Below are 27,665 nucleotides of genomic sequence, written 5' to 3'. Positions count from 1 at the left end.
CCTGCATGTGGATTCATTCAGTCTGGCCTGTGGGATGATTGGGGGAGGGAGGGGGGTAATACATATGCATAATTTGCATACTTATTACTTTTGCATTATATATTCATAATGTTCTGTTTTAGGGACAGCAGGACAAACTTAATTGTGTGAAATTTTGTAAAAAAAAAAGCAGCATAGTTACTAAAGCAGCATAAATTAGTTTCAGCACTACCCATACAAGTGTGTACTGTGCATGTGATGTCCATTGGCAATAACAAGGGTTAACATTTTGTTTGGATACCCCTGACTTCGGCAATGTAATGCTTTGTAAAATATTTGTCTCTGAAGTCTGATCTGCATCTAAAAGATAGCAGAGGCTGTTTGAACGTCCCCCTCATCATAACATCAAGATTCTTACTAAGATACCACCTGAAGATGTGCTTGAAGGGGTACTCAAATTTTCAACTTGAAGAAAGTAATCAGAGTCCTGTTCAAATGTTTTATTTGTTCTTTCATGGTGGTCCTAGGAATCTGGAATAATGCAGTCACTATTTCAAAGAAAGTATGTACAACTATAAACATGTAATGTCACGTACTGATGTACAAACTTAATGAAAAACACATTTGAGATTGAATTCAGAAGTCTGTATAGGAATGCACATGCAATGTTCAAGTCATATTCATGATAAATCTGCTGATGTCTGCTTGTGCAAGTAAATGATTGTGCAGTGCTTTTAATTCCGTTCAGTTATGTTTTCATTTTATAGACGTCCTTTAATGTTACTAGTAAAAGATGATTAAAGAAACACCATGGCATTAGAGCTTTCAAGATTACATAATAAACCTGAGAAATTAGTTGTGTTTGCCTTTATTACTCTATAAAAAGTAGAATTTCTGTACAGAATTATCTGAACGAAAACACAATCTTAACACCTTCTCATAAATGACTGTTTATGAAAAGGCACAGCTTTGAATATTTCATGCAGGATTTGTGTCCTGCCTAATTTTTCTTTAAAATTGCTTGAGTAGGCTACGACTGATACCACAAATGTGTGTTTCTACACACTACATGGGTGTAGCAGATAATGTTTTGAATATACAGTTAATATACAAATCATACAATTCACGATGGAGCTTTGGGGTTTTGACATCAATTAACATCTTTGTTAGACCATTCGTATTGAACATCAGGAGACGAACGTTAAAATGACATTCATCAGTCAAGCTGATGTCTCAGAAATAAAGTGCCATTTCCTTCATCCAGCAGAGGGCATGTGCGTCATAGGTTAATTCGTCAGCTGTTTCTGAATTAAAGGCAACATAAAAACAAAGATTTCTTCCATACGTTTTCAAAGATATACTGATGTGGAGTGTTGTCCACAGCAGTAACCTGCCAAACAAGTTATACAATGAATTTATGTACTTTCTAAGTAGACTATGGCTCAACTAAACAGCGATGCAAATGGGAACCAACATGCTCATCTAGATATCAGAATTATACTTAGCATTGACAAGCTTTATTTTTTTGTTCTTTTTCCTTTTGTAGAGCTTGGTCAAGGGACATTTAAATACAAATGGATTAGAGACAACTGAAGACTTGTGTTGTTTCACATATTACCACTGAGGCATAGCACTCAGCATGAAATCATCAAATCATAAGGCATCTTTTGGTCAAAAATACTATTTCAAATAAAACGCTAACTGCCAAATAACACTGGTAGCACTTTGGTCAGAACTATTACTCAAACCTAACACATGCTACAGTGGCTAGCCTTTTACAAACATGTATGCTTCTGAAATCTACTCTGGGCTGCAAATCTAAAATTTTCATCAAAATGTCAGTTTCCTGGCTCACTCTATGCATCACAATGTATATGACACAGCTATCCAAGCCTTCACATTAAGGGTCATACAAAATAATAATTGTGTTTTAATAAGAGAATGTTTTGTTCATGAATGTGAGTAAGCTTTTGAACTGGGAGCAGACATTTTCTCTCAAAATCATAGTTCATTTCTGCAGATATGCAGTGCCATCATTGATTAATAGTTTCAAAGACGTTGAGTTGCACAGACAAAAGAAAGTCTTATTCTCTATTTCTGTCCACATACTGCCTTAGATGCATTCAATTTGTGAATCTACATGTCAATGCTGGCTGCTCAGTGCATTACATGCTAGTTTCACATGGTGGTGACCGACCTCCATCCCCTGATGACATGAGAATATCTGGGGAAAGCAGGTGGTTGTCCACCTTCTGTCCACTTTGAATGCTGTCTTCCCCTCCAATGGCATCAACCGTGGCTGAAACACAGTTTAGCCCACTTTTAGGGGAAGTGGGAGAAACAGCTGCTCTATCAACATGGTTTGTCCCTCTTTGGCTTTCAAAAGGGGACATGCTGAAACCTGGAGAGCTTGTTGTTCCATCCCCTTCAAAGCCTTTTCCTGGGGATCTCGGACTCTGTCGAAGAGAACCGGCCAGCAGTAATGGGTCAGATTCTTGTAGCTTTGGTGTCAGTGTTGCCATGTCATCTGTCACAACTAAATGCATGTTGGAAGCCCCCTCGTCTGCAGATTCAGTGAAGTTCACTTTGAGTCCCTTGACCTTAAATTGGCTGTTTTCTCTTGGAGAGGTCCTCACATTTTCACCACTGGAATCGAAGCTTTGATTCTCCTCACCCCTCATCATGGCACTGCTCTCGGGGTTGCACTGGACAAACTCATAGAGGCCCTCTTTGATGATTGTGTGCTGCTGTGATTCCTCAGGTGCTTGTTTTTCCAGAGAAGTAATCTGGCGGAGGTCAAGTGGGGGAGGAGCACGTGGATGCCTCTGTATTCCTGAAATATTGGGCAGTAGTGCGCTTTTCTCAACCTCACTGATATCGGTGGCGCAGCTAGTGAAGCTGTCAACACTAGACAGGCTTCTGATCTCATTAATGGGTCTTTCTTTTAGAAACAGTTCACGCTGGACTACCTTCATCTCCATCTCTTCTTCTCTACCGACAGTGCAGCCTTTAGAAGCTGAAGGTACAATGCAGCTTATGGCTGATGGAGATGTCATCTGGTTGTACATTTGTTCGAGGGATTTGGCATTCAGCCGCTGAGGACTTGAGCTAGGTTCAAAGACTCCATCTGGAGAACCCAATTGGCCTATTTCTTGATATTTTGCTTCATGGGCTTTGGAACTTATGTCAGCGTTGGAGCTCTTTTGATAGTTCCACCTGCTTGGAGAAAGATGATTTTCTGAGCCCTTCTCCTCACCCTTTTCTATTATGACATCTATTAGCTCCATATTGCGAGCGAAGGCATCCTTCATGTTCATTGACACAATGCTGCCATTCCTCTTGGCCCTCTCAAGAGCCTCTCTTCGTTTGATAGCTTTCTCTTGTCTTTTTTGTTCTTTGTAGAACTCAGAAAAGTTATTCACAATAATAGGGATAGGCAGTGCGATCACTAACACACCAGCAATACAACAGAGACCACCCACTATTTTGCCCAGGAGGGTTTGCGGATAGATATCCCCATAACCCACAGTTGTCATGGTTATTGTTGCCCACCAGAAAGAAGCGGGAATACTGGTGAATTTTGTAGCATCTTCATCTTTTTCAGCAAAGAATACCAGGCTAGAGAAGATCATGATGCCCATAGCTAAAAACAATATCAACAGTCCAAGTTCATTGTAGCTTCTTCTGAGGGTGAACCCAAGAGACTGAAGACCAGTAGAGTGTCTCGCAAGTTTCAGAATTCTTAAAATTCTCATAATCCTGAAGATCTGTACTACCCTGCGCACATTCTGAAACTGGAGGACACTCTTGTTGGATTCTGTCAGGAATATTGTGACATAATAGGGGAGTATAGCCAATAGATCAATGACGTTCAGTGGCCCTTTGAAGAACTTCCACTTGTTGGGAGAAGACAAAAACCGGAGAATATATTCCATAGTGAACCAGGCGATACAAATAGCTTCAACATGGGCCAGGTTTGGATTGTCATTAGATTGTCCGAATTCGTCAATCACTTGTAGCTCAGGCAAAGTATTCAGTGATAATGCAATCGTGGAGAGAATGATAAACAGGATGGATATTATAGCCAGAATCTGCAAAAACAAAGAGAAGAGCGGGTTTAGAGATGTGACATTAAAAGTATTGTTCCATATTGTATTGGCATACAGAATCTAGATACAGATACATCTATATTGACAATAACACATCAAGTAATTTAAAGGTGGCTCAATTCCTAAATAAAAAAAAAAATGATATACCATTTTTGTGCTGATAGCATATAGCAAAGTAATATGAAATAAATGTACCTTTTATCACACTGCAACCACACATTGTTTGTTTTGAAAGAGTAAAAATAACCTTTTCTGATATATTTTAAAGAAAACAGACATAAAAAAATTACAAATTAAAACGGCTAATACTCATATTTATAAGGCTTACAATTTACAAACAAAAATGAAAGTGATTAGTGCAACCTCATCCTTATTACAATTATGACTTCTGCACCACCACGCTCATTCTTTAAGTGTACACCTATTCACAAATACAGTAGTTCTGACAAGCATTTATTGATCTTCTACTTTGTAAGAATATGGAATGGATGTCCCATGAGGTTGTACAAATCACCTTGCGAGGTAATAAAATAATCCTGATCAGACTGTTACTAATCCGGCTATTCTACTTCATATCATCAAATCAATTTCCATGTGTGCAAAATTACAGGTAGAGCAAACATCCATGTCATTGTTTAAATATGGGATTGCAGACAGAAACCGAAAAATCGAATTCATTGAATATTTCATGGATATCAATGCCAAGCTAATTATTTGGGGGTTTGAATGTATAAGCTTAAAAAAAATTACAAAACAAATACATTACTTGATTCCTATATTTTAAATGTAAACTGAAAATATAGCCTAATTTTTATGGGGTGGGTGATTGTTGATCAAGAGAAGCTTATTGAAACAATAACAAGTTTCAGAGGTTTTGATTAGACCATGAAGAGTAACTCCTATTTTACAAATGTCTTTTTTATTAAGCAGAACGCCAGCCTCGTCTTTAGGCATTCATTTTTCTATCCATTCCCTATCTTGTTAGAGAAAACAATACAAACACGTCTTAAAATCTGCTAAATAATTTTTAAGCCTATGCCTTTAATGATACACAATGAATTTTATTCAGCCTCCTATGTTTACCAATTAATTTCTGCTTTTTATGCTTTAATAAAGTGGTTTTAAGAAAGTGCTCATTGCATGTAAAGTTCATAATGACTGAAAAGTTAATTGTGAGTTCAGGGAACAAGATTTTTGGACTTCACAATAACAGATTATTCTATTATGCCCTTTATAATGTCACTATCAAAGAAATTGTTTTTTGGTGTTCTACAAAGTCACAAAGCAATAAAATGAGGAACTGTTCCTCATTTACGGGGACTGCAATAAGAGAGGATTAATAATGATCCTAGTTGAGAATAAAACAGTTGACCTTGTCCTTACATTGGAAATGATTTAAGTACCATTATGAGTCCTCAAAACAGAGTGCTTAATTTTCATGATATTGCACCTGAAATGTGTTTGCCAAACTATTACAACTGTTACTGTTGTACAAGAGTACCAAGATTTTATGATTCATATGAGAATTGATGATTTAATTGATTTTACACAATCAGCACTTTTTGACACAATTTAAACAGCTCACTCTCCTTTACCAAATAGTATTAATATTACAATGTTTAAGGAAGACTAAAGAGATTACATTTTGATTCTACCCTTGTGGGGGGAAGGGAAAAAGTGAGTAACTGCTCCTAACCTTTCTATATCCTTACTATACATAGAAACTCAATCCTATTACAATTATCCTGAAATGTTCTCCCATAGAGATGACAATCTGAACACCCTTAGCAAGGTCCATGTGGTCTTCTAACAAGAAAAGGGTGAAAAATATCATGGTGCTCATTTTAACAATGGGCAGAAAAAGCCCTTTCTATAGAAGTGTAGAGAGGGTTAACCTCAAGGCTTTAGTGGGGAAGGCATGTGGAACAGGCTGAATAGCCAATAACCAACAATAGAACGTCCAACTCTGCAAGGATACCTTATTATTGCCAAAAGAATGGATATTTCTTGGTTCTCAGCTATAGGCATGAAGGAAATTTCTCTAACCAGAAAAACCTTGCGTTGCTTGCTGCACTAATGCCATTTGTATAGTAAAATACAGTGGTTTGAGTTCTTCTGGGCATTGCTTACACATCTGTCTAGGAGTATTGTGCATTGCTAGAGCAAGCTATAACAAATGAAAGTGTATACTTGATGTTGGAGGATTTTGGCATTGTGTAACGCACTAGAAGTACATTACTGCCATTGCGTGACACCGGGATTGTCCCTGCCAGGTAGGGTTGAGTAGATATCTTGAGTGACCAAGATACCATAAAAGTCCAGTCAGAGGTCACATTCTCAAAAAGGCGGAGTGTAAAAAAAGATCTGATTTTAATCCCTGGGGAGGGGGTCACCAAGGTAACTTAAAGGATAGGATATTTTCTATACAATCCTATTAATTTTTAAGTTATTTTTAAGTCTTCTATTTTCAAGCCAGCAATCACTTCAAATTAATATTTTTTACATAATGTATTTGGTAATGATAGTTTATAAAAAGTAACATTGTTAATTGTTAGATAATGTTAGTTCATAGTGCATTAACTAATGTTAACAAATAAAACATTTGATATTAAAAATGTATTACTATATTCTGAAATTATAATGAACTAAGAATAACAAATGCTTAAGTATTGTTCATTGTTAGTTCATGTTGTTAATGAATGTTAACAAATGGAACTTTATTGTAAAGTGTTACCACTTTCATAGAAATTGTAACCTAAAATCTTGATGTTGATTAAAAAAGTTAATTCTTTGAATTTTCAACCCATTTAACTAATAAATGCTACCATCAAAAAGAGCTACCAGTTAACTTCTTTTTAACCCTTTGAAAACTTCATAATCAACTTGCTGTCAGATAGCTCATTCAGACCTATAATGACTTCATGATGATAGCCGTGTGTGGTAATAGTCCCATAAAATCTGTGCAATGTTCTGACTTTAACATTCAAATTTGAAGGACATGAATTCCCAGCACAATGTGTCGCTATGGCCAGCTCATTAATCAGTTTCACTCAGAGATAATTTATATATCAAGGTACGACATACAGTCTAATTCCTCTGCTGACACATGCAGTAGAGGCTGTGTTTGTTCAGAATGCAAAAGAGATAGGAGCTATAAGTACTGAAGGAGAAAGGTAGGAGGATTAGCTAACTGTTCTTATCGGTGGATCTGTACAAACGTGATTACATGGGCAATGATCTCAACACAGGGAGATTTCTGGCATTAGACCAGGGCTTCTGGGTTTAGGGAAGCACAGGAAGCACCAAATGATCCTTCAAGTCACTCTAATATAACCCTGCCTCAAGGAGTACTTGCAACCTATTTTTAGGCTGATCCCATCAAAAATTTAAACACAGTAGCCTCATCAAAAAATCCAACCCAGTCAAGTATGAGATGGCAAAATCATAAGAAATCTTAAAAAGTGTCAAGTACAAAAATTTACCCCTATTGCTTCCACAGCGAAAAATAAACAAACCACCAAAACATTTTTATAATGATTTTTTTTTAAGTGTAACACCTTACCCAAACCCTAAATTTAAACCATGTGATTTTTAATAAGTAAATAACTTTTATGCTATAAAAAACAGAAGAAATAAAATATTGGGATTTGGAACAAGACAAGGTAAACGAAGTATAGGTTTTTGACACACTCACTGAGCACTTTATTAGGACCACCTGTATACCTACATATTCATGCGATTATCTAATCAGCCAATCATGTGGCAGCAGTGCAATGCATAAAATCATGCAGATACGGGTCAGAAGATTCAGTTAATGTTCACATCAACCATCAGAATGGGGACAATTTTGAACTCAGTTATTTGGAGCGTGGCATGATTGTTGGCGCCAGACAGGCTGGTTTGAGTATTTCTGTAACTGCTGATCTCCTGGGATTTTCACGCACAACAGTCTCTGTATAATTTTAGTGAGCTGAATAGCGTCTCAGAACGCACAACATGTCATTCATTGAGTTTTTTGATTGTTTGATATCTATGGGAATAAAAGTCCTACAATATGTAATTCTGTACGTTGTTTTATGATTTTGCTTATTTGAGTAATTACAAGTTGTCATGATACTAGGTAAAAAATAATAATAAAAGACTCTGTTTTTGTGAGCATCCTTACCAGCCTTACACAGTAACCTTAGCTCAACCAATGACAGAAGTTTGATGTGGGACTAATGGCAGAGAGGTGGAGTGTTTGGAAAGACTGTATGAATCAGTCATTATTTTTGTAATTGCATTTGGCTTGCCAGTGGTGCAGAAACTACAATATCAACCACAGAAAATGTGTTTTTGTGCTTGAGTATGCACAAAAATTTCATTTCTTTCTCTCTCCACCTCATTTGCAACCATAAGAGTGTGGTCTGCAAAGGCTCAAATAATGTACAGCACATAGGAGCCTTTTAGTCAGCTGAGCACTTTGCTTCCTCTTTAATGTAATTGCATCTAGACTCTGTCCGGTCTTCCCCATTCTTACAGAGACAGTTTACTGTAACTAAACTAGAATGACAGGACAAAATACATACATTAGCTCTATCAAATGTGCTACTAACTTGACATTCCAATGTTTGGTTAAAGTCTTGCTTAAAAGGATCATTTAAGCAAAAATGAAAATTATGTTGTTCATGTTGTTCTCACTCTAAATAAGGCTCATCCTAAATAATGCATTTTCATTTGTAGGTGAACTATCCCTTTAAGGGCTACAGTATTTCCATGATGCTCTCTGATTATGCAACATTTTAGAAGTATTGCCAGCAAAATGCCCAGATATTGTCACAATTTCAAAATATTTTCAAGAAAATTAGAATATAATAGAATAAAATATATTAAACTTTTTCATATATCAACGTGATAATGCAACAAATCAGGACAAATCTAGAACAGATTTCACAACTTTCACACAGAAAATTCATGCAATGCAACTTGCTGTCTAACACATATTGAGCTACACATAAAAAATATTAAATACACATAACCTACACATAAGCTACACATATGTATTTTCTCAGCCACTGTTTGAGTCTAAATAGATGCAGAACGTACCTAATTTTAGTAGTACACCCATATGATAATAATCATATCATACTTTTCATGTGTTGTACTTGCTATAGTTTACGTCCACGTTGTTTCTTTATCAAATAACATTGTCAAATATAAATCAAGTCACTCACTGAAACAACAGTACCACATTGAGTAAGAATTTTTTTTAATAAAATGATATAGTATTTATTTGTATGAATATAGTACTTATTTCTCTTGTAATAAACAAAGAAACAGTATCTTGTGATAGTAAACTTGAAATAATCATAAAAATATAATTTAAGGATGTGTAAAACAAACAACACTCACATACCTAGTGTCTAATGTGATTTTTGGTACTTAAACCATTATGATTTATTATTATCATTATAATTATTAGTGTGTTACACTACTTATTAGAGAGAGATTGAAGAATAATAAAGAGGAGTGGGCACAACTCCAAAAAATGGATGAGGTACAGGGGGCGGAATGAGGTCCTGGGTCACTAAAGACCTGAGGTAGGCATTTAACATAAATAGTATATGCAAATAAATACGTAGAATAATCCATATTTGTCTTTAGTGTTGTAATCATACATTGTCTTTTCTCTTCTCCTAAGGAGCTACACTAACTCTCCATTGAATATGCATAATTGCAGAGACAGCTGCACCAAAATCACACATAAACGGGCAGAGAGATGTAGGGGAGGGAAGTGAAGGTCAAGTGAAATGTACTGTGAGACTGGTTTTAGGTATCCTCTAGACTAGAGTGTGCTTGAGCGGCTCTGGGCTCTAGTCCTTGGAACATCTGGCCTGTAGGGTTGGCTTAATTGAAAATGTAAAAAAATATATATTATTTTTTGCATTAGGATTGACTGCCTAGAGAGTTATTGTCTTGGCACCCAACTGAGCTGAGGGTCTGTAAATAATAATAAAATAAAAGTGGAGAATTGTTTGTAGAAGGCAATCTGGCTGAACATGAGGATTTGCCTTTTAATCTGCATGTTGAGGTGGATTTACCTGCATTGCTAAAAGTAGAGAGTTCAATTGACAAGAAATGACAAATAATATTTAAAAAACTTCAGAGAAAATAAAGTTGAATACATTTTATTATTATTATTATTTTAGAATGAATAATTAGTAAAGCTGATTAATGAGAAGACCAGCACCATGGACAGCTCCTTCACTGAACAGACTTAATGCAACTGCAAAAGCAAATTAAGTGCATTCCAGCCACTAATCCAACAAAAGTCATACGATTCAGGAATTAAAGTGTTAAATCCATCTTCTTTGTATCTCTGAACCTTAGTCGGGTGCTCAAATGACTCAGTAATGTGTTCTCTAAAAACAATTACAACCGCCTATGCTTTCAGCTCTATCCGGAGTGTAGGGTGTTGTGCATTGCACAGACAATATAAGCATCTAATGCTAGACTGGCACTTTTCCCCTGATTTCTCTCTAATAAACTAGTTGAGTAAAACCTTGTTGACACATAATTGACCAAAATTTCAAAAAGCACATTTATAATTTTAAAGGCTCACTATTTCAATTGGATGAAGACAAAGTAATGCAGCATCATCATTTGCTGTAATGCAATGTAGAAACACTAAATAGAGAAATCCAGATACAGTCCCAGCTCTTCAGAAGACAATGCTCTTCCTGAGAGGGAGTGAAGGTTAAATTATTTCTGGAAAATATTGTTATCATCCCTGCCATTAGAGGAAGAAGAAACTCTGTCTGGAAACCCAAGAATGTCTTGATCGATATTGAAGTGTTATTTATATAGCAGTGACATGGGATCTGTTTGATTCTGTTTTTAACACAACAGGTTTATTTGGAGCTAACCTCCCAAATTTCACAAGAAGCTTTTGCTGAGTAAGGGACACACTATCCAGTTCCTCTGTAATGGCAATGCTTAATGGAGTATCCGTGAACATAAGAAAACAAAAGGAGTTTCCAGCAAGCATGACACCAGCTGAGCTCAGCTAACCAACGTGATCTTTTGAGTATTTGCAGGTATTCGTATGTAAATGTGGTTCTAACACAAACAGTTTTGTAATATTGGCATATTGACAGCAGCTAAAACATTAACACTTTTAAATTTAGATAACTTCAGAGATGTACAAATGTTTACAATCCTTTGGGATTCAAAGAATTTACAACGTAACATCTAAATTTCAAACTTGTTATTTGATGATAATAATACTGAACCATACAAATAATGGAAATAATTATACTTTAATTAGTTCCATCTGGATGTCATTTATACATAAACATGCCATTCCAAAGATCTTTTTTGGACAAAGTTTCTGTTTCATTCACTGGTATATAAAAATCATGCAATGGGATTGTATTGAACTCGTTCACTTGCAGTGGTAGCTCCTGGTGTAGGTTCTGGGAATTGAAGTACAGACCAATCGCTAAAGGGGTCGTAAATATTTTTGTCTCTTAAGCTCTACATTCCTAAAAGCACTTACATTTACATTTATTCATTTGGCAGACGCTTTTATCCAAAGCGACTTACAAAAGAGGAAGAACATCAGCGAATAATCTTAGGGAGACAGTGGTACAAAAAGTGCCATATTACAAAGTTTCACTATCATCAGAATAGTATACAAAACAGATTTAAGTGCAACAACAATTTTTATTTATTTATTTTATTTTTTTTTTGTGACTGGTTAAGTGCTTTTGGAAAAGATGTGTTTTTAGCCGTTTTTTGAAGATAGAGAGTTAGCTTCCCGGATTGAGTTGGGAAGGTCATTCCACCACCGTGGTATGATGAAACTGAAAGTCCGGGAAAGTGTTTTGGTGCCTATTTGTTTTGGTACGACAAGGCGACGTTCCTTAGCCGACCGCAGGCTTCTGGTGGGAACATAGCTCTGCATAAATGTTTTTATGTATGCTGGAGCAGACCCAGTGACTGTTTTATATGCCAGCATCAGAGCCTTGAATTTAATACGTGCATGAACCGGGAGCCAGTGGAGAGAGACAAAGAGTGGTGTAACATGTGCTCTCTTAGGTTCATTAAAGACCAGACGTGCTGCTGCATTCTGGATCATTTGGAGAGGTCTAATAGCACATGCAGGAAGGCCTGCAATGAGAGCGTTACAGTAGTCCAGTCTAGTTATGACAAGGGACTTAACGAGCAGTTGTGTGGCATGTACAGAGAGGAAGGGTCTTATCTTCCTGACGTTTTAGATGTTGTAACTACACTCACTGAGCACTTTATTAGGAACACTATGGTCCTAATAAAGTTCCTGAAGTGATCTTCTGCTGTTGTAGCCCATTCGCATCAAGGAATGACTTGTTGTTCATTCTGAGATGCTATTCTGCTCACTACAATTGTACAGAGTGGTTATCTGAGTTAACGCAGCCTTTCTGTCACCTCGAACCAGTCAGGCCATTCTCCGTTGACCTCTCTCATCAACAAGCCGTTTCCGTCCACAGAATTGCCACTCAATGGATGTTTTTTGTTTTTGGCACCATTCTGAGTTAACTGTAGAGACTGTTGTGCATGAAAATCCCAGAAGATCAGCAGTTACAGAAATACTCAAACCAGCCCATCTGGCGCCAACAATCATGCCACACTCCAAATCACTGAGATCACATTTTTCCCCATTCTGATGGTTGATGTGAACATTTACTTAAATTCCTGACCCCTGTTTGCATGGTTTTATACGTTGCACTGCTACCACATGATTGGCTGATTAGATAATCACATGAATAATAACAGGTGTATTAGATAATAGATAATAGAATAGGTAGGTGTACAGGTGTTCAGCGAGTGTATATTGATATTGTACGTTTAAGTGTCTATCAAAATGTACAAACATGTCTGTGGATATCACTCTGAGCTGACAGTGTCTTTGCATGTGCGGGGTTAGGAGGAAGCAAGGGGTCGTGATTATAGTGATTAGTCAATAATGTGGCCCTGATGACTGCTTGTGATTTACAGGCTAGCCCTCAGCCTCCCACTTCCTCACAAGCAAAATATTCAGCCTCACACGTTGGGTGGGTAGGCAACCTCTACTTAAACACAGTGTACAGCCTGCTATTCAGTTTGTCCAACTGCCACAGTCTATTTTTAAAACACAATCGAAGCAATTTGCCCTCATACAAGATGCACAAAATTTGCCAGACATCTGTGCCCATACAAGTACTTGACAGAACGGTGATCCGAACTGGGTTCAAGGTGAGTTTGAGTTCACAGGATAAAACTCTAAGTCTTATCCTACAAGACTGGCAGTACCCCTGCCTGAGCCAGAGTTTTAGCTCTTGTGGGTTGGGTAGGTGGAGCTAATAGCATGTATTTTGTTGTCACAGCATGAACAGCACACAGATTGCCTAAGAAAGAGCATCATTACCACAACAGGAGGAAATCTGATCCGCTTTTAACAAACCGATTAAAATCAAATCAAATAAAAAATGCATATGAAAAAAGGAAGACAAAAAGAAATAACATAAAATCTAGCTAAACTGAGTGAAGAGCAGATAATATAAATGAAAAGGAATCCCACTCATTGGTTACTGGAATCTAACATAAGAAACTGGAGATTAAATATTCCATGCATGCATTTGTTTTACTAACTCACCACATCTTGGTGACCACAAAGTGTGTCTGTACAAATAACAATGTATTTTCCATCAGGTATTTGTTGTAGTGTAATATCTCTATTCTTAAAAGAATATTCCAAGTTCAATACAAGTTAAGCTCAACCGACAGCCTTTGTGGCATACCGTTGATTACCAGAAAAAAATCTTTGACTGGTCTGTCTTTTTCTTTAATAAAAGGCCATGTTAACGCATATTGTTTTTGTCTTGTGGTTATACTTTTAAAATAGTGAGTATTTTAATGTTTACAGATTGGCCCTCATTCACTTGCGTTCTGCTTTTTTTAAAGAAAAGGAGAGTCAAGTCCAGAAATAAATTGTGGTTATCAATATTATGCCACAAATGCTGTCGATTGAGCTTAACTTGTATTGAACCTGGAATATTCCATTTATTCATAGTCTTGATATTTCCAATGAATATTTTGACATAAATACATGCCCATATTAAAAAATGATGTATGTAGCATAACTGAAACAATATCTGTGATCATACTGTAAGAACAAAACCTCCAATCCAACTTCAGACTTGGTCATTGAAAGACTTGATTTTGTTAGCCAAGGTCTATGTGGGAATCAGTTTTAGAAATGATCCATCACTTCATGTCTTTCTATTGTGCACCTCTTTGGCTTCACATCCTGTATCACTAAATACATAAACAGAACTTTGTTTTACCACAGCAGACATCCATCTTTGAGACACACTTTATTTGACATTTGAGCACTTCTGAATGGGACTAAATGTGGAATTAAATGTAAAGGAATCCCTCATTCATGTTTCAACATACTGTACTAACACTTTAGCATCAAAATAGCAGTGACTTGTTAAAGCAATATGGATTTTACTGTCTGACATTCAGTCTTGTAAAAAATCCAGAGGAAAGCAGACGTTTTATGAAGATTATGAAATATGTAAAATGTGAAACGATCATAGAGTTAAAAAGAATGGTAGGTGGACTCAATAGTTACTACAAGAGAAACTGGCTTTAACCCTAAATAAAGCTTCAATTAGAGGATCAGATCCTATCTATAAGTTGTAGCAGACAGCCATTAAGTGGGACTTTATCCCTCAGAGTGGAATGGAAGGTGGAAATGTTGCTGATTTGTTTGTTCATTACTCAGACTGAAGATAAATCCCTTTAGGTTTCCCAGGCTTACCTACACAATTATGTGACATGGTGGGTTATGGAGTCTTTCTGAGTCGGCAGAGAGGCTAAAGGATTATTCCAATGTTCAACGCCCACGTCAGGCCTATGTACAATAGTTTGCACCCTCTGTGTAACAAGCTCAGCTCTTCCTTTCCAAAGCACTGGGTTACATAACATGACAATTACTTACAATTCAGAGATACCTATTCTCATCCTTTGAATTGAAGTTTTCACCCAAAAAAACTAAATATATTTTATTAAATATATTTAGTAATAGATGATAAATATACAGACAAAAGCTCTGAAATGTAATAAACAGGCCTCTTTTAAGCTGAGATGCTCTATTGTTTTGAAAGTCTGATGCAATGTTTTTCAACACCACTAAATTATGTTTGAAATATGATAAAAAAAGAATAAAGAGAAAAATGCCATGTAAAACATTTATCTGTCTCCTTGCAGTACATTATTCACATGACTGTTCAGAAAAATAGTCGTGCCCAGTCCATAATCTTAATAAGAGATTGATTTACCAAGCTTACTCTAAAAGTGCACAGAGAAATAACGCCTTTATTGAAGTGGGCGAAGAATGAATTATTCTAAAATGATTAATGCAATCTCACTTTAGTTAATAAGATCTCGAAGCCTTTTAAAAGAGCACTGTCCGTAACCTTTGCTCATCTTCACACTCACTCCATCTGTTGACCTCTATGGCTCTTAAAGTGATGGCTATGAGGGGAGCCAGAATTCACTCTTACCAGTGTAATGTCACAAGTATCTCCTTCCAAAGGCAGACCTAGTATCTTAGCCCAAATCCAAAGCCTCTTAATTCTGTAACAGAACCTCCACAAAGAAAGCTTTTCCTAATTTCCTTTCTCCCCCTTTACCATCCCTGTACTCTGTTAAGAGAATATCGTCTCTGTCCACAGATCTGAGAGCACAGAGTATCGTGTCATGACCAATTACTGTAAATACATATAAACTATTCACACCAAAGACATTTCAGGAGAACAGCGATCTCATCAAAGCAATCTGTGGTGAACATCCCTTTACACAGTTGAATACCTGATAAGCTATCTCTCAATTTCATGTATGTATCAAAACATTTCACATAAAAGCTCAACTAAAAACTAAACCTCCATCTCTATTAGATTTATATGTATAGATCTTATAAATATACATGCACACATATATTATATGTACATATATATATATATATATATATATATATATATATATATATATATATATATGTTTAAGTGTCCCTTGGAAGAGTGAATCAGCAGAGGATGATTAATTTCCTACAGGATGATGTGGGACACAAGGTGGTGATGTTTAAAAGACATTTCCTTCCAAAAGACTGATGTATGTGTTACATTTGTGCCTGTTTAGCCAAAGTTAGAAGATAGTGGTGTTGACAACCAAATAATGATACTGTAAGTGGTCAGATACCAATATAAAAGCTGCGTACAATACAAAAATCCAGCACTTTTTCAGTATTGCTCATGAAAGATGTAAAAAAAATGTAATTGCCAGGAAGTGATTTGACAGACTGGCAAGCTCTTTAAAACAGAGCAGTCTGACTATATGACATATGAGTTCTCTGATCTCAGAGAGAATGCACACCATGTTCTCTGAGATAGGCTACAGGTGTAAGGAGAAAATCAAAGAAATATTGGATGGTTAAAAGCTTTTTTGCTGTGAGAAAAATAGCTAGTTTAAAAGGGTGGATTATGTTCATCCACACAGCCAATGCAGAATGCTCCTCTCTGCATTCTGAAACAGTGGAAATGATGTGGACAATATCCTCCCCCACCTCTTCTAATAACTTCCGTGGATGGAAAACTGCATTCACTAATTGATTAACTGCTAAACACTTGACCATATTACACACTATAGCCATAAGCCAGACAACCCAGGTCCCTCAGCAGTCTATTTGTAGGAGAAGACTAGGTTAATCGCCAAAGGAGATTAAGTCTCCATTGCCTCACAGGAAGCATTATGGTATGACAGCTAAACTAGGCACTGTTAGCTTTATCTTTTTAAACCACCTTGCAACTGTCCAGAGGAAAATGCATTATTACCTTTGGATAGTATTGTAAAAAATTAGAAATAACAATTTAACAACTTTTTTACCAGCACATTTACTAAACAATGTAATGAGCTCTTCAAAACATTTAAGTGCTGAGATGGTAATCCCAATGTACTGAAATTCATCATGCATCAAACACTGATTCATGAGACATGGGACAACTCAGGCTACAGTGAAATAGCTTATGTACTAATTAATAATTTTGTATAAATCTAATAAACATTTTCAGATTTCTTTAGATACAAAAAATTATGTGTATACTACCATGTGAAATGTTTACTAAAAATATTTACTATAAACTATAACCTCTTACAGTGTTGACAAAATACCATATTTTGTCATATCACACATGCAGTTAATGGAACTTAAAGAAATATTCCGGGTTCAATACAAGTTAAGCTCAGTCAACAGCATTTGTGCCACAAATATTTATTTTGAATTCCAGTGAGACTTACAATGGGAGTAAATGGGGCCAATCCGTAAACGTTAAAATACTCACTGTTTCAAAAGTATTGCCACAATACGCACACAATATGAGTGTTAACATGATTTTAGTGTAAGAAAATCAATTACTAAGTTATAGCCAATTTTACAATTTCGTTGCCATGACGATTTTATGTCAACAACCCTAAAATGACTGAAAATGATTTAAACAACTTTACAGCTCAAATAATATATGTAAGTGCTTTTATAAAATTACAAGCTTCATGTTTCTGCCTTTAAACCCTGCCTTTTTGTCCCCCCATTCACTTGAATTGAAAAATTAATTTTGCTTTTTGTTTTTTAAGAAAAGGAGGGGCAAGTCAAAGTATTTTTTTGTGGCAAACAACATTATGCCACAAATGCTGTTGATTGAGCTTAACTTTTATTGAACCCAGAATATTCCTTTAAAATGATGGAAATTATCTAAAAATCCTAAACAATTATTATTTACCTTATTTTATAAATGTTTTCATAAATATCTGATTGTAATGATGGGAAGTAGGAGAAGGTAGACAGGGGTGTGGATCCAAATGCGGGTTTATTAACAAACTGAATAAAATAAACAAACACATGAACAAAAGAACAGTCCTCGATGGGAAAATACAACTAAAGCACGGACGAACATAAAGACGCTACACGGGTTGGGGAAACATCCACGAAGGGTAGAACAAACACGAATTAACATCCAGGGAATAAGAAGACCAAGAGTGAACATCAGGGAACGGGAACAGCGAACGTGAAATGACATCAACATTTAACAAACGACAAAGGAACAGGAAAACAAGCGGGTTAAAATAGACCGGACACGGTGATAACAAAATCACGAACAGGTGCGGACAATTACGCTGTGACAGCGGTGATGAGGAGTGAGGACGAAGGAAATTGTAGTTCTAACAGAGACAGTGAAATACAGGCGGGCAACAAGGAAGACATGACAGGGAGCGTGTTCGGTGAAACGGAAAACACGGGACGGACAACAAAGAAGAGTGACATGGGACGCGACTGGCGAGTGTGAAACGGAAAAACGCGGGGCGGACCACAATGAAAGGTAACATAAACGTGACAGTGGAAACAGAGAACACAGGGATCGTAACACTGATAGTGTTGCCAAAAAGTAGGGGCACAGCTGTGGAATTATACTTTTTTTTAACTATTTTCTTCTGTCAGGACAAAGTAGTAATGTTCCTTTTAAAGATACATATTTATAATTCTATTTTTCTCAAGAGTAATTTTTTTAACTATAAGAAGCACTGATTTATGGTCTACAAAACTGTTGGTTTTAGGGATAATGAGTGATAATGTAATGTAACAGTTTTAATAAAACAAAAAATAATAACATTAAATGTATATCTGTATTTTAAGACCATTGTAGTGATTATCTCTGATAAATTTCAAAGTGGAAACATTTTCTAAATTAATGACAGGTGCCTGGGAAGCTCAGCGAGTAAAGATGCTGACTACCACACCTGGATTTGCGAGTTCGAATCCAGGGTGTGCTGAGTGACTCCAGCCTGGTCTCCTAAGCAACCAAATTGTCCCGGTTGCTAGGGTGGATAGAATCACATTGGGGTAACCTCCTGTTCACTATAATGTAGTTCTCACTCTCGGTGGGGCACGTGGTGAGTTGAACCCACAGAAGTGAAGGTGGGGGTCAAGGTTAGGAATAATTTGCAATGAATCACACTTCTCACATCAATTATAGCTGGACCCCTGTAATGCAAAGAGATTCTATCTGTTCTCCCTAAAACACTTACAAACTTTAGAAAAGATTTAAAGTTCTAAATATTACCTGAGAGTAAACTCCAGATAACTCAAACTGAACTATACTTTGTAATCTAATATGCTGCTATTTACTGTGAGCAGATGTCTGCCATGCTATCAAATTAGGCTTGTTGCATTCATGCCAGATCTTTTTAGCTTCACCTTCAACTCTCAACACACTCCTTCCATGAAAAGAGCAGTATGAGAAACTGAACTTTGTTGAAGGAGATTTCACGCAATACAAAACTGCTTCTGCCCTGTGAGAGCAGACATCATAGCTGATAGGTGTAGACTGAATGGATGCTGTGTGTTTGTGCTGACTCATGGAAATGATTGACTGCCAACAAATCATTGTGCCAATGACCTTCATCTTCCTCGCTGAGAGCAAAACATGCAACTTTACCTGCCCAGTCCCACTATAGCTAATAAAGCTAAAGTAAATCTGTCAAACAAAATGAATCAGAATGAGATGATGTCCCTTGTCCTTTCTGGTCAGGTAATATTTTTAACAAATATGCCCAAGCAAGCATGTTTGGTGGAGATGAATGCAGTTAAATTTGATACTTAAGGATGCAGTTAAATTTGACAATGGGTAGTGTTTATGGGGATTACTATCTATTTGTTTTCTCTACTCTTTTATCTTTTTCCATTTTCCTTTCGTTCCTGTCCACTGTTTTTTTTTTTTTTTTTAGCTTCACTGCATAAGCCTTTACCTAGCATTTACTGACACAGAAGTCAGTGCAAAAGTGTCAATTCTGCAATCGCTCCAAATGTTTCACATTCATTGCTTAGAATAAAAGGTCTTCTAAGATACTTAAAAAACATTTTGTTGTTACAGATTGTAACTGAAGTGTTATAAGTAGTTAATCTATAATCAAATTAAAAAATTGACCAATTTTATGACTATGTGATTAAGAGATATCTTTTTATTGCAATGCTTACTGTATATTTTACTATTTTACTATTTTTATGTTACTATTATTATGATGCACAATGCAACTGTTCTACCCTATCTATTCTAATGAGTTTTCTTTTATTAAATGTATTTGTCAACCTATTTGTATTTGTATACATTTATTTGAGAGGTTTTCCCCCTTAGACAGTCTCTTTTCTCAAGAGCCAAAGGGCAAGAAATATCCTGTACATTAAAGCTTTCCACTAATGGCTCCTCTGACTACTTTCCCTGCCTTTATTCTGGGAAGTAGGCAATCAGTGCCATTGGGACTGGGCTCTGAGTGGAGAAAAGGCCTCTGAGCAGCAGTGAAAAAGCATTTCGATATTCTTAACAACCTTTTATCACGGTATTCTAACAATGCGCAAGAAAAAACAAATACTTAAAAAATACTTAAATTCCCTAAATGAGAGCATTGATATTAAAGCATCTTCAGACTTAACAGGCCATAGTCGCCATGATGCTATTGTGTTATACACTGCAAAAATGCGTTGTCAGGTAACTTAATTTTTTTTTCATGTGGTAATATCTAAATTATTATTAAAATGATCTGCCTAAATCAACCTGACAAATTAGGTAACACTAAAAAAAGTAATTTCTATTGGTTAGTTCAAGTACAATTTGTGATAACAACTGGAGGTTACAACTTTTTACAAAAGTCTGTAAATCCTTCCTCTGGTATATGGCAAAAGAGCAAGATGTACCACAAAAAATATGACTCTTGTTTTGTGTCACTGATAGGTTAAAATACATATGCATAGTCTCACGATTTTACTATCTAAACATGACCCTTGAATTTGACCCTAGTCATTATACCCCAATTTGAAAATCAATCACAAACACAATATTTGGACTACCATTCTTCTGATGATCTTTCAATTGTTCAAATGAAACATTCCAAGTAGAAATGTCTTTGACATGATCCTTGTAAGTTACTGTAAATTAAAGTGTGAATACTCTGATATTTGTGCATGGTGCATGTGTGGGTTGGCCATGTGTTTGCCCTACCTTGGCCGCCACAGAAGAACTTGGTTTCTCCAGCAAATCCCAGAGCTTCTGTCTTTTGTCTGGACAGCAGCCTGTGTCCACCTGATCTCCTTCCTTCTCCCTGAGAGTTTCAGCCTCTCTCCTCAGCTCTTCATTCATCTGCTCCTTCTTCTGATGGTATCGCGCCTGGCAGCACGACTCTAGATAGATCTCGTCAATGCCCCAGTAGTCAAGCTCCTGACCAAAAGACAGAGCACACATCTCTTCCATCATGTGTAGCTTGCCAGTCCGGTAAAAGTTTAAAATGGAGGAAAAGGCACCCGGGTGCCTATCAAAGAAATACTCATTATCATTTAGACTGTAGTCATCACAGATCTCCATTAAGGTTTCATGGGTGTTACAGTCTCTGAGTTTCCCCAGACGGGTTCGTGGCAGTCGGTCTAGGGTTCTCCATAGCACCTCATGGACCAACCCACCCACATTGATCCGGACTCTTCTGGATCTGGCTTTTGTCCGGATAATGTCGATGGGTTCTGGCGGGAGGGAGCCCTGTGGCCTTGAGACCCTCTGAGCCCCAAAGGTCGCCCTCTCAGCCATGACTGTTGCTACTCGAATGTTATGCTACTTAAGATGCCAGCTAGGAGTACTATGGTGAATACACCTCAGACAAGGCCCTCCATGGTTCAACCTGAAAATGAAAGACAATACAGGAATTCATATCATGTAACTGAAAAATTACTCTATTTTGAACTGCTCAGAGCAAAAAAGTAATATGATCAGACTAAAAGTGTCTAAAAATACTGTAAAACTAACCAGCAATATATTTAATAGGGATTAAATTCATTTAAAACTCCATTAATATAATCAGGGCTCGAGTTGAACGGTATGAATATGAAGGTAAATCAGTAGCAAAACTCGACAGCTATCATATTTGGATTTGAGAACTCATACAATAAATATGTGCACTTATAAGTTGAAATTTACACTCACAGCACTGATCTGAAAACTTGTAAAATAAAACTTTGCAATCTGCACTCACAGAAAATAAATCAAAGCTTGTGTTTTGAATTCAAACTTGCAGACAAGTAGTCACAAATGTGTAACATGGCATTCACATAAATACAACTACAGACACAAACTTATATTACACATTAACTTTTGTACTTTAATTAATTTTGGCAGTACAACCACAAACCACTGCAACTAAATCTTCATGCTTGATTTTTGCAACTACTTTTGCGAAAAACTTGTTGCAAAACTCACTTATGCACTTTTAAAATCCTGATGAGAGAGCAAGACCAGTGGTGGGGGAGTGCAATGAAGTCGTTTTATTGGTTGATGCCTAGCCAATGAAAGCCATCAGTGTGGATCGTGTTAACTGGGTATGTGAGCGTGCATGTGAATAATTTCACTTGCCTTTTCAGCAGATGAATTTCCAAAGAGCAAAGAAAAGACGTTTTGCACATAATAAAAACAATACTGGTATCATTATCAACATGATTTGTTTCATCGATGGCTAATGAATTTGACACAATTTAAGAGTGATTTTAACGGTTTCATAGGGTAACATCTGGTTTCCCATGTTAATGTGGGACATTGGTTAGAATGGGAACTGTTTACACAATTACACTTGTCAGAGCAGTAAATCGTAAGTGGAGTTTGGATTTGCAACATTAAAGCATCATAGGCTGATATGTGTCAATAATATACTTTTAAATGCCTTTATTTCTTTATAATGAATAATAACTTGATTAACCTGAAAATCGACAAAGTGACAGATCTAGTAGATCTGGGATGCTGGTCCAGTGGTTAGCTTTCTGGCAGTACATTCAGTGACCTAGGTTCAAATCCAAGTTTGACAGGATGCATTTGTAGCTTTGCTGCAGATTTTCATGTATTTTTAACAGATAGAATGAAAACAATTTTGTAAAACATACATACACAGACAAACTGTGTATAAATTGTAACAGATTTTTCTGAGAATGCTTGAACTACTGAGGAAAAAATTAATATGAACGTTTTCCATACATAGTTAAGAGGCTTTTTAAAATTGTCCAATTTAAGATTGAAAATCTAATCTGTTGCCAAACAAACAGAATTATTAATTTTCTAAAGACAAAAGAGTTTATTCTCATTAATTCTCACCCATTGGTCAATTTGGCCTTTGTACTGGCTCTCCAAAAAAATAAAAAATAAAAAGCCCTGTTCTGAAAGATTATCTTTTAGCAGTGTCATGGGTAGTTATAAACACACAACATGGTTATGCACATGACCTTTGAAAAGTAAAGGATGCTGTAAATATAAAATACAGATGTTCACAGGGGATTTGAACCCAGATTAATATGCATGTTTAGCCTACACAATACCACTAGACCAACGGAACAAATGAAAAGGGATCTATCATTTTATAAAGATATTATTTTTCTAAAATAAATAAATGTAATTTGTGTGTATAGATAAATTATTAAGACATTTCAGACTATGATGCAATAATTTCGTGAATAAAATTCCACTTGCGATTTACTGCTCTGACTAGTGTAATTGCCAGTTCCCATTCAAACCATTGTCCCATGTTAACATAGGTAAACATGTTACCCTGCGAAAGCGTTAAAATCATGCAATCTGGCAACATTTTGAGCACACAAGTTCTCTCTCCACTCCCAAAAGACGCCTGTTTTCTGAAAACACTGGCAAACAGGTATGTGGGAGTTTAGCAATGGGTTGATTTATCCTTCCTAGTGTTCACATGAAAGTTACGCTCTGAAGGTAATGCAAGATTTCAAAAGTTTTGAGGACTTTCAAAAATGGCTAAGAGATGAGTAAAAGGAAAAATGTTGTCTTTCTTTAAAAACAAAAGGAGAATGAATGTAAGATATTGCTAAGACAAGTGTACAGTTACAACATATACATGTTTTTAACTTGCCCATTAGACCCTCAAGAATCTGATCTTTTTTACATTTTTTTATGAAAGGGCACATTTTATTCAAGTCATGTGTAGTAACCCTGAGAAAACTTGTTATTTTTTAGTCAAAAATGCATAATATTTTTATAAAAACAAAATGTACCTTGAAAATTAGTTTTAAAAGCTTTTGGAAATAAATGATTAAGTTCATTAAACTCTCATGTATTCAAGGTGCAAAGAAAGTATTTAATATACTTTTTACTTGATGGTTACACCCAGGGGCGAATTAAGAAGAGAAATCGGCACAAAAGTTATTGAGCGGGGGGAGGGGGGTGGGGGTCTTTGACAACACCATCCCTCTTTAATGTTTTTGCAAATCAAATACTGATTATAATTACCTTATTTTATGCTCAAAACATTTATGAACCAATATACACTGCCTGGCCAAAAAAAAGTTGCTGTTTGGATTTAAATAAGTAGATACTTAAGACCCTATGATTGGATCATTATTGCAGTGATTAATATGTTTCAGCTGGCAACAATTATTTTTACCCTAACTTCCAACCATGTTGGAAGATGTATCCCATGGTCATGGAAAAGGTGTTACTGTGTTTCAGAAAGGGCAAAAAATGTGCCTGCATCAAGCAAAGAAACAACTAAGGAGATAGCTGAAATGACTGGAACTGGTTTAAGAACTGACCAACACATTATTAAAACCTGGAAGGATTGTGGTGAATCGTCAGCTTCGTGGAAGAAATGTGGTTGGAAAAAACCTTGAATGATTGTGATCGGAGATCACTTAAACGCTTGGTGGTCACATTGTAAAAAAACGACAGTAGAACTCACGGCTATGTTTAATAGTGAAAGTAAGAGCATTTCCATGCGATTAATGTGACGGAACTTACAGGATTGGGACTAAACAGCTGTGTGGCCACAAGAAAGCCACTTGTTAGTGAGGCTAATTGGAAAAAATGACTTGAGTTTGCTAGGGAACATAAAGATCGGGCTGTGGAGCAATGGAAAAAGGTCATGTGATCTGATGAGTCCAGATTTACCCTATTCCAAAGCGATGGGCTTTCAGTGTTAGAAGGGAAGTGCAAGAAGCGATGCACCCGTCATACATAGTGCCCACTGTACAAGCCCCTGGAGGCAGTGTTATGATCTGGGGTTGCTTCAATTACGGGGCGGCTGTGGCTCAGTTGGTAGAGCGGGTTGGCGGTTGGATTCATGGCCGACACGAATCCACATGCCGAAGTGTCCTTGGGCAAGACACTGAACCCCAAGTTGCTCCCAATGGCAGGCTAGCGCCTTGCATGGCAGCTCTGCCGCCATTGGTGTATGAGTGTGAGTGCGAATGTGTGTGTGAATGGGTGATTGGGACACAGTGTAATGCGCTTTGGTAACCTCTAAGGTTAAAAAAAGTGCTATATAAGTGCAGACCATTCAGTTGGTCAAGTCTTGGCTTAGCAACATTATGCGGCAATAAAATGAAGTCAACTGTCAACCTGAATGTACTGAATGACCAGGTTATCACATCAATGGATTTTTTCTTCCCTGATGGCATGGTCATATTCCAGGACGACAATGCCAAGATTCATCGGGCTCAAATTGTGAAAGAGTGGTTCATGGAGCATGAGGAATCATTTTCACACATGAATTGGCCACCACAGAGTCCTGACATTAACCCCATTGAAAGTCTTTTGGATGTGAATGGAGAAGACTTTACAGAGTGGTTCGACTCTCCCATCATTAATACAAGATCTCGGCCAAAATATAATGCAAATCTGGATGGAAATAAATGTTGTGACATTGCATAAGATTGTCGAAACAATGCCATGGCAGTGTACTTTGCAGGGTATTACCAGCCTGCATAACACACAGTTTTAGAAGGGAGAAGATTATGTAATGTGGCATCTTAACAAGGGCTCTACATTTTAATACAAGTTCAACTACAATGGCATTTTGAATCATAATGTAAATACACAAGTGTGAGAAACGTAAATGAATTGATATATCCAACATAACGACGATTGCAATGCGGTCCCTTTGTAGTGCTTAAATGTCAAGCTATAGGCCTACTTTTGTCTCTGAGGACAGACGGTAATGCGATTGAGTATTTAAGAATGTCTTGATGGTAAATCCCTGTAGGACTATTTAGCGGGCTTCTATTTCCTGCTCCTAAAAGTCTTCGTTACAGCCGGCTATATAAAACTTCCAACCAGAAAGGGAAATTATACAGGCCAACATTTCAAAATGGTGCAGCACTGCGATATATCAGAAACGATTGTCCTGATGTTCTTTAACACTACGCCACAGCCGATACATCTGCAGATTTATGCATTATCCCCAACAAGGTAAAGTTGGTACGTCCTAGTTGAAATTCACTCTGTAAATTCCAATTAGCCTACTGAGGAAAAATCAACTAAACTGTCAAAGAGCTACAGTCAAGTTAGAAAAAAATAAATAAATACGAGAACGTTAACTTATATCGTTTGTAGTTAAAGTCAATAGTTGACGAGAAAGGACATATTAGAGTTGAGAGGGAACCTCGGTCATCCTCTTAAATGAATAGCCTATTTATACACATCTTATATAAAAATATTAGTTAACTACTTGTAAACTATATATTTTTTACTTTATTTTAAGTTGGTGGCTAATCTATGGGGCCGTTCACACAGAACACGTCACTGCGACAAAAAAAAATAGAAGAAAAATAAGCAAGAACGCACGTGTCTCGAGTGTGTCTTTTATTTTATTTATTTTTTTGTTATTTTTAACTTGACATTGCGTATAAAAACGCAGCGCAATGCAGTCCGTCAAGCGCATGTTTACATTAGAGAGCGGACTCAAAAACAAGTTCGGCGTGAACGGCACTTTGCTGACACACACTTGACGTTAAGAGCAGCAGAACTGTATCTCTCTGGCATGCCCGTGGAGTTTTCTGTGCTTTACAAAAACAAGTTCAATTTTACGCACAACTATCCAGGTGACCTCCGGATCACTCCACGATGCATCAGGGAAATAAATATATTTTAAAGCTAACAAATACAATGAGATCTTACCTTCCCGCCGTTCACCGCTTCTTCCTTTAGCTTTAAACCCCAAAACTAAGTAAATTACCCCCTAATTTCCCCCGCCATCCGATTAGGGGAGATAGGTGTCAGTTGTACCCATGTTAAAAGGGCAGTCGTTCCTCTTCATTTTGAGTCTCACAAACACCTCGTGCAAATTAAGCAGGAAAAAGCGGAGTAGTAGAAATGCAACTGGATTATTCTCGCCACGAAGCCATGATAAAGTGCTACAATACAAACTCTGCGTATGTAAGGAACGTCACACTGAGCGCATCGACTGAGCAGAGTGTTAGTCCCGCACGCTGCAACATAGCCCAGAGTTGAAGCCTAATTGGATTGAGCTGTACATCACCAAGGATAGCAGCAGCATCAGACCCCTCCGTCCCATACAAGAATCAGTGTCAGTGATCTCTAGCAAGTTCAAATGAGGTTGGCTCATGACAATGGAACACGCTGAAATCCATATAAGGGACGAGCTTACATTTAACAACAAGCAAATCAAGAAACTTTTTAAAGA

General features: G+C 36.8%; 1 protein-coding gene across 1 annotated transcript; it reads right to left on the bottom strand.

The window, feature by feature from the left end:
• Positions 1-27,427, bottom strand: LOC127648867 (potassium voltage-gated channel subfamily B member 2-like). Its single transcript, XM_052133675.1, has 3 exons — positions 27,140-27,427; positions 21,197-21,863; positions 1-4,070 (listed from the first exon to the last, which is right to left on the bottom strand). Exons 2-3 carry the CDS (start codon positions 21,770-21,772, stop codon positions 2,145-2,147), a joined length of 2,502 nt encoding a protein of 833 aa, XP_051989635.1. The 5' UTR covers positions 21,773-21,863; positions 27,140-27,427; the 3' UTR covers positions 1-2,144.
• Positions 27,428-27,665: the final 238 nt, after the last annotated feature.

The sequence above is a fragment of the Xyrauchen texanus genome, chromosome 9 (assembly GCF_025860055.1).
Source record: "Xyrauchen texanus isolate HMW12.3.18 chromosome 9, RBS_HiC_50CHRs, whole genome shotgun sequence".
Classification (NCBI taxonomy): domain Eukaryota; kingdom Metazoa; phylum Chordata; class Actinopteri; order Cypriniformes; family Catostomidae; genus Xyrauchen; species Xyrauchen texanus.
The sequence above is the reverse complement of the archived record's forward strand: the minus strand, read 5'-3'. Positions and strand labels throughout refer to the sequence as shown.

Coding starts and splice junctions, on each gene's coding strand:
- LOC127648867 (XM_052133675.1), bottom strand. CDS start 21,772: ATGGCTGAGAGGGCGACCTTTGGGGCTCAGAGGGTCTCAAGGCCACAG. Junction 4,071..21,196: donor GTTCTTCTGTGGCGGCCAAG/GTAGGGCAAACA, acceptor TTGTTTTTGCAG/ATTCTGGCTATAATATCCAT.